The following is a 14270-nucleotide window of genomic DNA, read 5'->3' as shown; positions in this document are numbered from 1 at the left end:
AGCCCCCCGGTGCAGGGTCTCCCGCCGGTAGCCGGTCCCCCCCGATGCACGGCAGCCCCCAGGCCGCCGGCGCACGGCCCCCCCGGAGCACGGCACCCCCGAGCGCGGCAGGCTCCCCCCGCTCGGTGCCTGTTGTGTGCCCCCCCGGCGCACGGTTCCCCCCGATGCACAGCAGCCCCCATCCCTCCGGCGCACGGTCCCCCCGAGGCACGGCAGCCTCAGCCTCCCCCCCCCGGTGCCTCGTCCCCAGACCCCGGTGCCCGGTTCCCCGCCATGCACGGCATCCCCCAGCCCGCCGGTGCCCGGTCCCGCCGCCCCCCGAGCCGCCCCCCCGCCCCGCCATGGCCGCCGCCGCCCCAGCCGCGGCCCCCCGCGCCGTTACCTCCGGCGGCCGCAGCCGCACCGGGACCCGCAGCCGCACCGGGAGCAGCGGCGGCGGCGGCGGCGGCGGGCGCGGGGCCGGGCGGCGACAGCGCTCAGCCAGCGCCAGGCAGCCACCGACACCGGCACCGGCGGCGCGCACGGCCGCGGGCACCCGAGCCGGGAACGCGCGCCGGGAACGCGCGCCGGGGAGCGGGGGCACGCACGGGGGAGCGGGTATCTGCACCGGGATCGGGAATACGCACGGGGAAGCGGGCATCGGCACCGGGATCGGGAATACGCACGGGGAACCGGGCATCGGCACCGGGATCGGGAATACTCACGGGGAACCGGGCATCTGCACCGGAGGCGCGCATCGGGAGCGGGGTCACGGTCGGGGAAGCTGGGACACGCACGGGGGACACCCACCGGGACCGGGTGTCTGCGCTGGGGACACGCACGGGGGTTGGAGTGTCTACAACGGCGACCTGGACTGGGATCGGGCATCCGCACCGGAAACCCGTACTGGGATCGGGCACCCACAGCGGGGCCAGGCACTCACACCGGGGACACACACTGGGCACTGTGGGGTCACTCTTGGGACATGTAGGGGACCTGTGGTGGCTGTGGGCATCTACAGTGGGGACACACACCAGGACAAGGGACACCCGCCGTGACTGAGCGCCCACGGCAGGGACACGCGTGGGGGACCAGGGACACACACTGGGGGCACACACTAGATGTCCCCATGGGGGATTGCCCCTCAGGCGTACCACCCTGCTTGGACAGCTGTCCCCTCAACCTTGTGGGGAAACTGAGGCACAGGAGGTGGCAGGAGGCCACAAAGGCGCCCCAGTATTTGCCGCCTTCAGTCCAAGGACTCGTGACTCTGCCTGCCAAGGGACAGATTTGGGGACAGATCTGGGGATGGGAGTTGTCGTCCTGGCTGAGACCATGAAGGGACAGATCTGGAGGCAGGGCAGTTGTCATGGCTGTGCCCATGGCAGGACAGGATTGGGGACAGGGGAGGTGACACTGGGGTTGTACCCATGGGAGAGGCATTTGGGGACGGGTCTGGGGACAGGAGAGTTGTCACTATGGCTGTGCCTAAGAAGGGACAAATTTGGGACAGAGGGGTTGATCCTGGGGCTGTGCCCAGGGAGGGGCAGATTTGGGGTCAGGGTTGGGTTTGGTCTGGGGGCCGGGCAGCGATGGCCGCGGTGGCCTCGCAGTGCCACCTGGTGGTTTCGGGCACGTGACGTGGCAGCCCGGGGGGTCCCGGCAGAGCGGGGTCGGGCATGGGGACACCCACTCGTCCCCCTTCCTGTCCCCACAGCGGGGGCCTCCCTCCCTGCCAGCCCACACGGGCAGGGGCCACCCGCTGCCATGGGTGCAATGAGCTGTGCTCGGGTCTCGGGGGCGGGGCTGGCACCCCACGGGCATGGGGACACGGAGACAGGGGCAGCGATCTGGAAATGGGACATGGCAGAAGGACCTGGAGCTGGGGTGGGGACACTGCATGGGGACAGAGCTGGCTCACGCCATGGGGGACATAAATCCAGGGGCAGGGACACGGCATGGGGACCTGGAGCCAGAGCAGGGACATGGAGCTGGGACTTAATAAGGGGACATAAAGCTGTGATGGGGACACAGAGATGGGACAGGGGCCATGGCACAGGGGCCTGAAGCCGCCCCCCCCCCCCAAGGAGCCCTGAAGGGGGCTCAAGCCATCAGACAGGGGGTTGACAACCTGGCGGGGGACCCCAGGGCCGGCTGGGTGTCATTTAGGGCCTTGGGGACAAGATTCTGTGCAGCTGAGGCTGGGCCCTACATCATGTGTGGGGACACACACGAGCATCAACCCGGTGCAAAAACCCGCTGTCCCCACCCTCGGGCCCCCCCCCCCCCCACCCCCCCCCCCCGACCCCGGGCGCCGCCACAGCCGTGTTTAGTCTGGGCAGGAGCGTGGGTGACCTTCGGCTCCTGCGGCACCCCCGAGGGTAAACAGCACCCGGGCCCGCCTCAAGGACACCCGGGCGGGGGGGCCGGAGGGGTGGCAGTGACCCCAAGGGGCACCATGGGCGGGGGTCCCTGGGGGAGCGCCCCAGCGCCGGGTTCTCCTGTGTCCCCACCACGGGTGACCAGGGCAGGGTGGGGGGATGTGACCCACACCCCACAGGCGACAAGGTGGGGAGTCCCGGGGTGCTGCCACTGCAGGGATGTGTCCCCAGACAGTTTGTAGGGGCCCCCGGCGGGGACCACCCGCGCACACCCATGCACACACACACACACACACACACACACACACACATGGCCTCCTTGCACGCCCCGACACGGGGACCACACACACGCACACACACATGGCAGAGGCAGCTGGAAGAACAGCAGGAGACAGACAGACAGACGGACGGACAAAGAGGCAGACAGACAGAAGGGTGGGTGAGCACACGCCCGGGCCGCACACACACACGCAGGCACAAACATACCTGGGTGTGCACACGCTGGTGTGACTCTATGGGCACACACGTGTGGATTCCGTGTGTGTACAAGCGTGTAAACAATGAACAAATGAGAATTTTGTGTGCACACTCGTGTGCAAATCCACAGGGATGTGCACGCAGGGTGCTGCACACTCGTGTGTCCCTACGCTCACACCGGTCCCTAATCGCTCCCACGGGGACCGGTGTCCCGCAGCCGCCCCCTCCCCGCGCTGAGCCTTCCCCGGGCCCCCACCGCCCCCGGCCCCCCGTTCCTGCCCTCCCCCCGAGCTGGTTTGTCTCCCACAACCTCCCAAATTGCCCCCCGCACCCCGTGTCCGCCCCGCCAGCGGGACCCCTGTGCCCGCGGGGCGGAAGGAGGGCGAGCAAGCGGGGGGGCAGGCGGGGGGTCCCTCCTCCATCCCTCCTCCTCCTCCATCCCTCCTCCTTCCTCCTCCCCTCCCCCGCCGCCCGCTCGGTGCCGGTGCCGGTGCCGGTGGCCGGGCAGCGCCGAGCCCCGCGGAGCGGCATGGCCGGGGGCTGGGGGTGCTGCCGCCGCCCGGCCCTGCCCGCAGCCCTGCCCGCAGCCCTGGGGTTCTGCCTGTCCCTCTGCCTGCTGCTGCCGCTGCCCGCCCGCCGCCTGGAGCCCGGCCCTGCTGCCGCCCGCCGCCCGCAGGTACCGGCACCGGGGGCACGGGGATGCGGGCACCGGGAACACGGGGACGCGGGCACCGAGTATGGGGGCACCATCGCTGCTGGAGGTACCGGGGGCTGTGGGTCCCGGGGGGCACCAGGCACCGGCAGCTGCGGGTACTGGGTACCGAGTTTTTGGCACCTGGGGCATCAGGGACCCGGGAGCTTCGGGCATGAGGGACACCAGGGATGGGGAACCTGGGAGGCTCCGGGGATCTGTGAGTACCAGAGGAACAAGGTATCAGGGATGAGGGCATCGGCTGTGGGGAGCATCAGGCACGGAGTGCTGGGGGTGCTGGGGGGCTCTGGACCAGGCGTGAGGGCACCGGGGACAGGGGGGCACGGGCTGCTGGGCACCCCGGGGAGGGGCTCTGTGGGGCATGGGGCTGCTGGGGAGGGAAGGGCTGGAGGTACTGGGGGATACTGGAGCTGGCTGGACTTGCTGGGGCTGGGAGTTACTGGGGCCAGCAGGACTTACTGGGGGGTTACTGGGTCTAGCTGGACTTACTGGGGGTATCAGAGCTGCCAGACTTGGCAGGGTGCTGGGAGGTGCTGGGGCTACTGGGGCTGCCTGGGCATTTTGGGATCCTGGGGCTGTTCGGGTATTTTGGGATCCTGGGGCTGCCCAGGCATACTGGGGCTGGGGCTGCTGGGACTACTGGGCTTACTGGGGCTACTGGGATGGACTTTCAGGACATACTGGCACTGCTGGGGCTGCTGGGACTCCTGGGGCTGCCTGGGCATACAGGGACATGCTGAGTCTACTGGGTTTGGTTGGGCATAATGGGATACTGGGGCTGCCTTGGCATGCTGGGACTACCGGGAATGCTGGGCACGGTGGGGCTCCCCGGGCATACTGGGCGTGCTGGGGCTGCCTTGGCGTGCTGGGGCTGCTGGGAGTGCTGGGCATACTGGGAGTGCTGGGGACGGTGAAGAATGAATGTACCCGGCCCAGGAGGTGGCCCAGCCCGGGGGTCTGTGGGTGCTGTGGGGGGCTGTGGTCCCTGTCCCGCCGCAGCGGCGGGGGGGGTGCTGGCGGGATGGGGGGGTTGTTTACAGGAAACCCTCGGGTCTGGCCGTGTCTCCGGCACCGGATTGCCGGGACCTCCCGGTTCCGCTCGGCTCAGTGAGGCGACGGGCAGAAGCCGCCTCATTTCCCCTTCCCCTCCCGGCCAAGCCCAGGAAGCCCCCGGCGCCTTGGCACAACCCTGCCGTGTCCCCCCGCGACCCCCCAGGCCAGCACCCAGCACCCACGAGCCCCGACCCCATCCCACCCCGTCCCTCCCTGACCCAGCATCGCTGGGATCCCACGTGCCCAAGCCGGGGGCACAAAGCCAAGCAGCTGCTTTTGGGAATGGGAGCGGGATTCGGAGCCAAACCTGGTGTGGGCTTTGCCCCGGGTGGGCGCAAGCCCTGGCAGCAGAGCCTGGACCCCCTCGGTGCCCGTGCGGTGCCGGGTGGGCCGGGGTCACGCCAGGCCACGCGGGCGCTCACATGCCAAAGCCTGCCAGCTCCTGCCTCGCTCCCGGGAGGGCATTCCCCCTGGGAAACGAGCCGGGACCCATCCCCATCCCATCCCAACAGGCATTTCCACAGCTGGAGCTGGCACCGCCCAGGAGCTGGGTCTCCCTCCAAGGGGCACGGTGCCACCCCGGACCCCTCGGCACGGCAGGGTGGCAGCGGGAGCGTGGCGACAGCCCCGGCAGGCTCCGTGCTTCCAGAGCCCTGGCACGGTGCCCGCCTGGGACGCTGCCCAGCCGGAAAGCCCTGTGCCACCCCGCTGTCCTCCCCCCCGCCTCCGGCACCTCCCAGACAATTGTCCCCCCCGCGGTGCCCGCTTGTCCCTGCTGCCACCGCCTCCCTCCTTGCAGCACTGCAGCGGCCCCAAAAAGCTCATTTTTTGACCCAAATTGTGCAGCCTTTGAGTTTGGAGCTGCCGAGGGTACGACGAGTCCTTCCTGCCGCGGGGACGGGGACACTGGGCGTCGTGGCACTGGTGTGTCCCCCTCTGCAGGGGGAAACTGAGCCTGGGGTGCCCGGGGAGGGGGTGGGCAGAGCCTGGCATGTGGGGCAGAAGAAAGGAGCCTTTGTGTGGGGTGGGCTGGGGGTGCGGGGGGGCTCCGGGCCCCGCTCCAGGCCAGCCGGCGCCAGCGCCATGCCGGGAATGCAGCAGGAATGTGGGGCCCCGCAGGTCAGAGCAGGGCTCCCCATGAGCACCCCAAAAACTGGGCATGGGCATCTCCCAGGGTGACAATTTGGGTGGCAGCACCCCCACGGTGTCCCCGTGGAAGGGCTGGTGACATCGGTGCTTTCCCTTGCAGCAACTGGTGCTCCTACACGGTGACACGGACGGTGTCATGCCACGTCCAGAACGGGACATTCCTCCAGAGGGTCTTCCAGGGCTGCCGCTGGCCCCTGGCCTGCAGCGGGGGCAGGTGAGCGGGGCCACCAGGGTCCCCTGGGGACAGGGACACCCAGCATGTCCCCGGGATGGGTCTGAGTGCCACCCCTCTGTCCGCAGCTACCGCGCCGTGGTGCGGCCCCTCTACAGGGTGACCTACAGGACACTGACGGCGCTGGAGTGGCGGTGCTGCCCCGGACACACCGGAGCCAACTGTGAGGAAGGTGGGAGCCGGCGTGGATGGGGGGCCTGTGCAGGGTGGGCAGGTGGCACCCAGAGGCTGTGGGACACGGCCTTTGGTGTCACTGGCGGGGGTGGGTGAGGAGAAGGACCTGGGGTGGGTGGGTGGGATGGATGGATGGATGATGGAGGGAAGGATGGATGGATGGATGGATGGATGATGGATGGATAATGGATGGATGTTCCCGTGGATGGATGGATGGATGATCGGATGGATGTTCCCGTGATTGGATGGATGAACATTCCTGTGGATGGATGGATGGATGGATGGATGGATGGATGGATGGATGGATGGATGTTTTTCAGTGGTGGATGGATGAAGGCAGGAGGGATGAATGTTCATTTAGGGATGGATGGATAGATTTTGCTGTGGGTGGAGGGTAGGATGGATGGATGGATGGAGGGATGGATGGATGGATGGATGGATGGATGGATGGATGGATGGATGGCTGATGGATGGATCATGGATGGATGTTCCCATGGATGGATGGATGGATGATCGGATGGATGTTCCCGTGATTGGATGGATGAACATTCCTATGGATGGATGGATGGATGGATGGATGGATGGATGGATGGACGGACAGAAGGATTCTGCCATGGGTGTGTGAGAGTGTGGATGTTCCTGTGTACAAATGGCTGGCTGTGCTGATGGATGGACAGATGAGTGGGCAGGGGCTGGATAAAACTTCCTGGGTGGGTGACAGAGTGTCCCTGTGTGTGGATGGATGGAGAGAGACCCCACCTGGGTGGGTGGGGCAGTGGATGGACAGTCGGGTGGACAGGAGTGGGTGGGCAACGGGATGTGCCTGGGCTGGGGAACTGAAGCATCCGATGGATGGGGTGTGGGTGGATGGACAGATGGACATCCCTGGGCAGGCAGTGCCCACGAGGGGGTGCAGCCCCCCACCCACGAGTGGCCGCGTGTGGGTGGGCGGTGGATGAATGGGTGCGAGGCTGTGCCGTGCGTGGGGGGATGAGCGCTGCCAGCTCCTGACAGGGGGTCTTTGTCCCCATTGTCACCACATCCTCCTCCTCCCTCTCCCCCAGGACCCTGCTGCGGCTCCCAGCCCAGCTCGGGCTCTCTGGGATCCGGGGCTGTGAGGGCAGTGGGTGGCACCCAGGGGTGGGGACACCCTGGGGCGGCACCGAGGGTCTGCAGGGCAGCTGGTGACACGGGGGTCCGGAGGCAGCTGGGTGGGAGCAGTGCTGGAGGAGGTGGGGGGTTCTTCCTCCTCCTCTTTCTCCCGCTCTTTCTCCTCCTCCTCCTCCTCCTCCCTGTGTGCTTGGCCGCCTGCCCCACATCTGGCCCCACTTAGGGCTGTCCCCTGCAGCACGGCGGTGGCCGTGCCGGGGTGGGGTGACAGCGTGGGGGGGCTCGGGGGCCACCTCTGCTCCAGACACCCCTTTCCTGCCATGCTGGGTGGCCCCAAGCCGCTGTCCCCAGGATCCCTCGGTGGGGACAGGGGACTTGGACTCCACCACGGGGTGTGGGTGTGGGCAGTGTCCCCAGGATTGTGCCCCCCACTCCAAAGCCACCCCCAGAATGGGGCTAGGGGCCATGGGGGTGTTTGGGGACATGGGGGTCAGGACTGAGGGGGGGATTTGGGGGGGGGCTGGGGCTGAGTTTGGGGCTGAGATTGGGGTGATCATGGGGAGATTTGGGGGGCCTGGTTCAAGACCATGGGTGGGCTTTGGGCAATCCCGACTCGGGGTTTTGGGTGGCATTGGGGATCTGAGGCTCACCCAGAGCAAGGCTGGGGCCCTGCACCCCCCAGTATGTTGGAGGGAAGTACAAGAGGAAGGTGTCCCACAGGAGGCGATGCCCCACAGGGGGGTCCCCCCGTGCTGACCCCGCTTTCCTCGGCAGAGGCTCACGCCCTCCTCACCCTGCGGGACACCGGGCGCCCCAGCGCCGCCCCGCGCCGGCCCCCCCTGCACCCCGCGGCCTTCTCAGGTGGGTCCCTCCCCAGACGTGCCGGGGTGGGCACAGAGGGCTGGGCGCCCCCCACCCCACCGCCTGTGCCCCCCAATTTCCCCCCGCAGGGTGCCTGAACTGCAGCCGTGTCGGGGAGCTGACGGCGCGGCTCGCCACCCTGGAGGCGCAGGCAAGTCCCGGTTTGGGATCTGGCCACCTCCCCCTGCACCCCCCGAGGGACACGAGAGCCCTGGGGGGGGTCACCTTGTGCCCCGTGCTGTCACCCACCCCTGCTGTGTCCTTGCCAGGTGGCCCGGCTGGCGGTGGCCGAGCCCCCCAGCCCAGCAGCACCCAAAGGCGGCGCCCCGGGCAGGGGCCCCGAGGCCGGGCAGCTCTGGGGGTCCCCGGCCGCCCGCGGGAGCCCCGGGGATGACGGTAAGGCAGGGTGACAGTGACAGTGCCACCCGGCAGCGCCCACAGGGCTGGGAACGCACCCGGATGTTGTCAGTACCTGGGGGGGAGGGTGCACGACCCCTCGCTTTGGGGGAAAAGCAAAGCTGTCCCACCCCAGCTGTCCCCAGCTGCGACACTGAGCCACCCGCGGGGACAGGGGACAGGCCAGCTCTGGGGAGGGCGCGGCTGATGGTGGGGAGCGGGTGTGGGTGGGGGGCACCCCCAGGGGCTGTCCCCCCCTCAGGGTGCTGCTCTGCCGCAGGGAGACCCGGCTGGAGGGGACCCCCCGGCCGCAAGGGCGACGCGGGAGGACGGGGACCCTCGGGAATTCCTGGAGTGAAGGGTCCAGTGGGGCCACCAGGTAAGGGGGGACACTGTGGGGGGGACCCCAGCCTGGTGCCTGGCCCAGCCGAGCCCCCCCTTTCCTGGTGGGCAGATCTTGGGGGGTCCGTGCAGCAATCTGGGGGCTCAGCGGGACTCCAGCGCTGCACAGCTTTGGGCACACCCCAATCTTCACCATCCTCTTCTCCTCATCCTCCCTGCAGGTCCCCCCGGCCCCCCAGGACCACCCGGCCGGGATGGAGCCAGGGGGCTCCCCGGAGAGAAGGGGTTACCCGGGCCCCCCGGCCCCCCGGGCCCCCCTGCCCCTGTGGGGCCAGAGATTCCCCACCTGGCCGAGCCCAGTAAGGAGGGGCTGGGCGGGGGGGGTCCCCTCCCAGTGTGACCCCAAAAACGGGATTGGGTTGGGGGGTCTGAGCATCACCTGGGCTGGGGGTGCTCTGGGGACCTCCTGGTTGTCCCTGGGGATGAGCTGTGGGGCACTGGGCAGCACCGGGGACCCCCAGGCCATCATTGGGGTCCCGGGGATGAGCTGTGGGGCACTGGGCAGCACCGGGGACCCCCAGGCCATCATTGGGGTCCCGGGGATGAGCTGTGGGGCACTGGGCAGCACCGGGGACCCCCAGGCCATCATTGGGGTCCCGGGGATGAGCTGTGGGGCACTGGGCAGCACCGGGGACCCCCAGGCCATCATTGGGGTCCCGGGGATGAGCTGTGGGGCACTGGGCAGCACCGGGGACCCCCAGGCCATCACTGGGGCTCAGAGATGAAGTGTGGGGCACTGAGCACAGCCAGGGAGCCCTGACCAGGATTCCAGGCATGAGGTGGGGGGCACCAGGCACTGCAGGGGACCCCCTGCCAACATTGGGGTCCCAGAATGAGGTGTGGGGCGCTGGGAAGAGCTGGGGACCTCCTGCCATCATTGGGGTGACAGGGATGAGACACGGGGGAGGGGAATGTGATCCCCCAGGTCCCCAGGTGATGCCGGGAGCCACGGGGGGCCTGGCCCCAAACACCCCCCTCCGTTCTCCCCACAGGGGACCCTGTCCTCTCCAACACCTTCCCTGAAGCCACCAGGAGCATCATGGGTCCCATGGGACCCCCCGGACCCGCGGGGCCGATGGGTGAGGGTGTCCCCCCTTCCTTTGTCACCCCCCAAGGCTTTCGGGTGCCCTAAAGTGGGGCTGAGCTGTGGCCCATCTTCCTGCAGGTCCCCCCGGGCCCCCAGGTCCCATCGGTCCCCCCGGGCCCCCAGGACCCGATGTAAGTGCAGGGGTGGGGGGCACGGGGTGGGGCTGAGCCCCAGTGTCCCCCCAGGGCTGATGTCCCCACCGTGTCCTCACACAGGGCAGAGCAGGAGCGCCCGGAGCTGCCGGGCCCCCCGGGGAGAAGGGGGACAGGGTGAGTGCCCCCAGCCCCACACTGTGACACCGGCTGCGGGGGTGTCAGCCGGGGGGGTCCGGCCGTGCCCCCCAGGGGTTCTGACAGGCTCTGTCCCCCCCGCAGAGTCCCCAGGGCCACCCAGGCAGCTGCTGCAGTCCCCTGGGGTGGCCGTGTCAGGGTGGGGTGGCAACGCAGTGAGGTGGTTTGGGGCCATCCCTGCTCCAGACGCCCCTTTCCTGCTGGGTGGCCCCAAGCCGCTGCCCTCGGGGTCCCTCCGTGGGGACAGGGAGCTGGGACCCCGCCGTGGGGTGTGGATGTGGGCAGTGTCCCCAGGATTGCGCCCCCCCAGAATGGGGCTGGGGGGCCATGGGGATGTTTAGGGGGTGGGGTTCAGGGCTGGGGGGAGATGTGGGGGAGCTGGGGCTGGGTGGGGGGCTGGGATGGAGGGATCCCGTGTGTGGCCATGGGGACATTCGGGGAGTCTGGTTCAAGACCATGGGTGGGTTTGGGGCTTTTGGGTTGGAGGATCTGCTGTGGGGTCTGCCAGCACCTTCCTTGGTGGGGGTCTGGCCGTGCCCCCCGGGTGCTGATGGGCTCTGTCCCCCCGCAGGGTCCCCAGGGCCACCCGGGCAGCCGCGGGCAGGACGGGGCACAGGTAGGTGGGTGGGTGGGGCCCCCCGGCCGCAGCCCCCCGTGCCCCCTGCTGCCAGGCCCTCTCCTCTCTGTGTTTCAGGGCGAGCCGGGCCCCCGGGGCGAGCCGGGCGAGAGGGGCACCTGGGTGAGTGGCCCCGGGGACACCGGGGACGGGAGGGGGACACGGTGCTGCCAGGGGTCGGGTGGGGGGGTGATGGCCATGGGAGGACCCCGACACCCTCCCTGCTGCCTTCTGCATCTGGTCCCCAGGGCCCCTATGATGTCCCCACTTGTTCCCACTGCCCCAGAGCTTGTCCCTGGGTTCCCAGTGTTGGCAAGGGTGTCCCCAGCTCTTCCCAATGCCCCACACCTCACCCATGTCACCCCAGTGATGTCCTGGGTGTCCCCAGCTCTTCTCAGTGCCCCACACCTCCCCCATGTCACCCCAGTGACGTCCTGGGTGTCCCCAGCTCTTCCCAGTGCCCCACACCTCCCCCATGTCACCCCAGTGACGTCCTGGGTGTCCCCAGCTCTTCCCAGTGCCATTTCTCATCCCCAGCACCCCCACGGGGGCACTGGAGGTCCCTGGCTGTGCCCAATGTCACCTGAACTGGGTGATGGGGCACAGGGTGGGCTCAGACCCGCCCGGGACAGCCCCACCCCTCTCCCTGGTGCCGTGGTGAGTTGGGGGGTCCCCATGTCCCCTCCGTTCTCCCCCCACGGGGTGGCCTGGGGCCATTTGGGGTGCAGCCTCCCTCAGCCCGTCCCTCTCTTCCCCAGGGGGAGGGTTTGCACCAGCTCCGCGAGGCGCTGAAGATTTTAGCGGAGAGGGTTTTAATCTTGGAAACAATGATTGGGCTCTACGGTGAGTAGGGGGATGGGGACCCCCGGGGTGACCCCCACCCCTGCCAGCAGGTCACCAGGTCCCCGTGACGTCACGGTGGCCCTTGGCTCCCTGATGTCATGGAGCTGCAGGCAGGGGACCCTCGGCAGCCCCTCCTCATGCCATGGGGGGACAGCGGAGTGACCCCCCTCCAGGGGTGACCCCCATCCCTGCTGGGAGGTCACCAGGCCCCCATGACATCAGGGTGGCCCTTGGCCATCGTGACGTCAGCTGTGCATGATGCCATCGCCCTCGTGGTCGCACCATGACCAGCACTGGGGACCAGGAAAGGCCACCAGGGTCCCCCACCCGGGCACCCCAGAGGCCCGCAAGCACCTCGGGCGGGGACACCTGTGACAGTCTCAGTGTTGGGGGCAAGCTGGTGGCCTTCTGACAAGGTTGGGGACATATCCCCCCACGTTTTGGAGAGCTCAGAGTGCTGGGGGGTGGCAGAGGGAGCACCCCCAGCTGGGGACATCAGTGTCCCCCTGGACAGGTTGTGGATGTGTCCCCCTAACTATTGGGGGGCTCAGCGTGCTGGGGGATGGCAGAGGGAGCACCCCCAGTTCAGGGACATCAATGTCCCCATCCGGGCACTGTCAGGGACATCAAGCCAGCAGTGTCTGCCACAGGGCCAGCACAAGGGACCCTCCTGTCCCCATGGACCCTTAGGGATGGGGGAGTCCCCGGCACCCCTCTGAGACCAGGAGGACCCTCCTTGGAGACCTGGCACCCCCTCCTCGTGCCCTGGCACCTCCATCCTGCTGGGGCTGCACCCCTGCCGTGCCCCCCGCCGTGCTGTGCCACCCCTGCCGTGCCGTGTCCCCACCCTGTGTCCCCGTGCCGTGTCCCCATGCCGTACTCCTGTGCCGTGCCCGCCGCGGGGCCAACGCGCTCTGCTCTGCTCTGCTCTGCTCTGCTCTGCTCTCTCCCTCTCCCCCAGGCCAGTAGCTTCCAAACCCTCCTGCGGCAGCAGGCCCGGCTGGAGGTCCTGGCTAGAAGGGTCACCTTGCTGGAAGCCATCATCTGGCCAGGTAACCACCCCCTGGAGCGCCCCCGGGAGCGGGCCTGGAGCACGGGGGGCTGGAGCCACCGGGAACGGGGCACTGCAGAGCGCCAGGGCCACGGGAGAGCTGGGAGACCTGCTCGGATTGAGAGGAGCCGCCATGGAGATCCTCTCGGATGGAGAGGGGCAAACATGGAACTACTCTTGGATTGAGAGGCGGCCATGGAGATCCTTGTGGGCCAAGGGAAACTCTGGAGCTCCCCAAGGTTTTAGGGAGACCATGGAGAGACCCCCTCACTCCGAAGGAGACCATGGAAACCCCTCTCGGACCCATGGAGGACCCCCAAGGCCTAGGGGAATTCCAGAGCCCCTCTGGAACCAAGAGAAGTCCCCTTGGATTGAGAGAGGCAACCAGGGAGCCCCTCTTGGGCTGAGGGAAACCCCGGAGCTCCCCAGGACTCAAGGAAATCCTTGGAGAAGGGAGACCATGGAAACCCCTCCAAGCCAAGGGAGACTCACGGATCTTCCCAGGCCCAAAGGAGACCATGGGGACCCTCTCGGACTGAAGCAGCTCCCAGAGCTCCCAAGGGATCCCCTGGTGCCAACCCCCCCGTGCCAGGGAGCCCAGCTGGAGACAGCGGGTGCCCCCCACCCTCATCCCCCCTCCCCCTCCCCATCCCAGCTGTGCTTTTCCACAGGGCTCCAACCGGGGGTGCCAGGCAGGGGTGCCAGCTGGGGGGTCCTCGGGGGGACGTCCCCAGGGGTTGGGGACACCCAGAGCCGCAGGGGGGCAACGGCCCCCATTTCTGTGGGGCGGAACACCCACAGCCCCCAGCGCCCGTTCGGGGATTTTCGGAGCGGGCGATGACATCCCAGCCCCTGACACCCTTTCCTCTCTTCCCGCAGAGCCAGAGCCCGGCTCAGGCAGCGGCGCCCCCGGCACGGCGGCCCCCGCGGTGCCCCGTGGCAAGCGTGGCAGCGGCCACCTCCCCTACCGCATCGTCACCTCCCCCCGCCGGGTCCCCCCGGAGCCGTGACAGAGGCGGGGGCGTCACCCGGCTCACCCCCGCCGTGCCCCCCCGGGGAGCAGGACGGGGTCACCCCCCGTCCCCCCTCTTGGTGCTACTGGTGGCGCGGCACAGCTGCCCCCACGACGCTTCGCCCCCATTGCCGCTGCTTGAGCCCTCGGGAGGGCGAGGGATGTCCCCAACCCCATTTCTGTCCCCTGCTCCAAGGTGCAGCTCCGGGGGGATGGATTCTGTCCCATCCCATCCCCACCCCGGGCACCCCAGGCTGGGGGGAGGGGACTGGGGGGGCTGGCGGTGGGGACCCCCCGGGTGGGGACCCCGCTGCGCCGCACGCTTCGCTGCTTTGGGACCCGCGAGGTCATTAAATGTCCCCAAATCCGTGTCCTGTGGTGTTGCTTGGTGTGCCAGGGACCTCCCAGGTGACGTGGGCAGGTATGAGAATGGGCGGCTGGGCTG

The 14270-nt window shown here is 68.7% G+C and overlaps 1 protein-coding gene across 1 annotated transcript; it reads left to right on the top strand.

Annotated features, from left to right (window-relative positions):
• Positions 1–3317: 3317 nt before the first annotated feature.
• On the top strand, positions 3318–14190 carry LOC136298853 (EMI domain-containing protein 1-like). The gene is given in 16 exon segments (XM_066199893.1): positions 3318–3471; positions 3473–3513; positions 5852–5965; positions 6052–6155; positions 7988–8128; positions 8218–8279; positions 8398–8524; positions 8805–8903; positions 9088–9225; positions 9919–10005; positions 10092–10144; positions 10229–10282; positions 10875–10919; positions 10998–11042; positions 11678–11762; positions 13693–14190. Coding segments are annotated over 16 exon segments (1431 nt in total). The 5' UTR covers positions 3318–3366; the 3' UTR covers positions 13824–14190.
• Positions 14191–14270: the final 80 nt, after the last annotated feature.

Source organism: Chamaea fasciata, unplaced genomic scaffold (genome assembly GCF_029207755.1).
Source record: "Chamaea fasciata isolate MVZ Bird 193981 ecotype frontalis unplaced genomic scaffold, bChaFas1.0.hap1 SCAF_18, whole genome shotgun sequence".
Lineage (NCBI taxonomy): Eukaryota > Metazoa > Chordata > Aves > Passeriformes > Sylviidae > Chamaea > Chamaea fasciata.
Note: the sequence above shows the minus strand (reverse complement) of the source record. Positions and strands in the feature narration are given on the sequence as shown.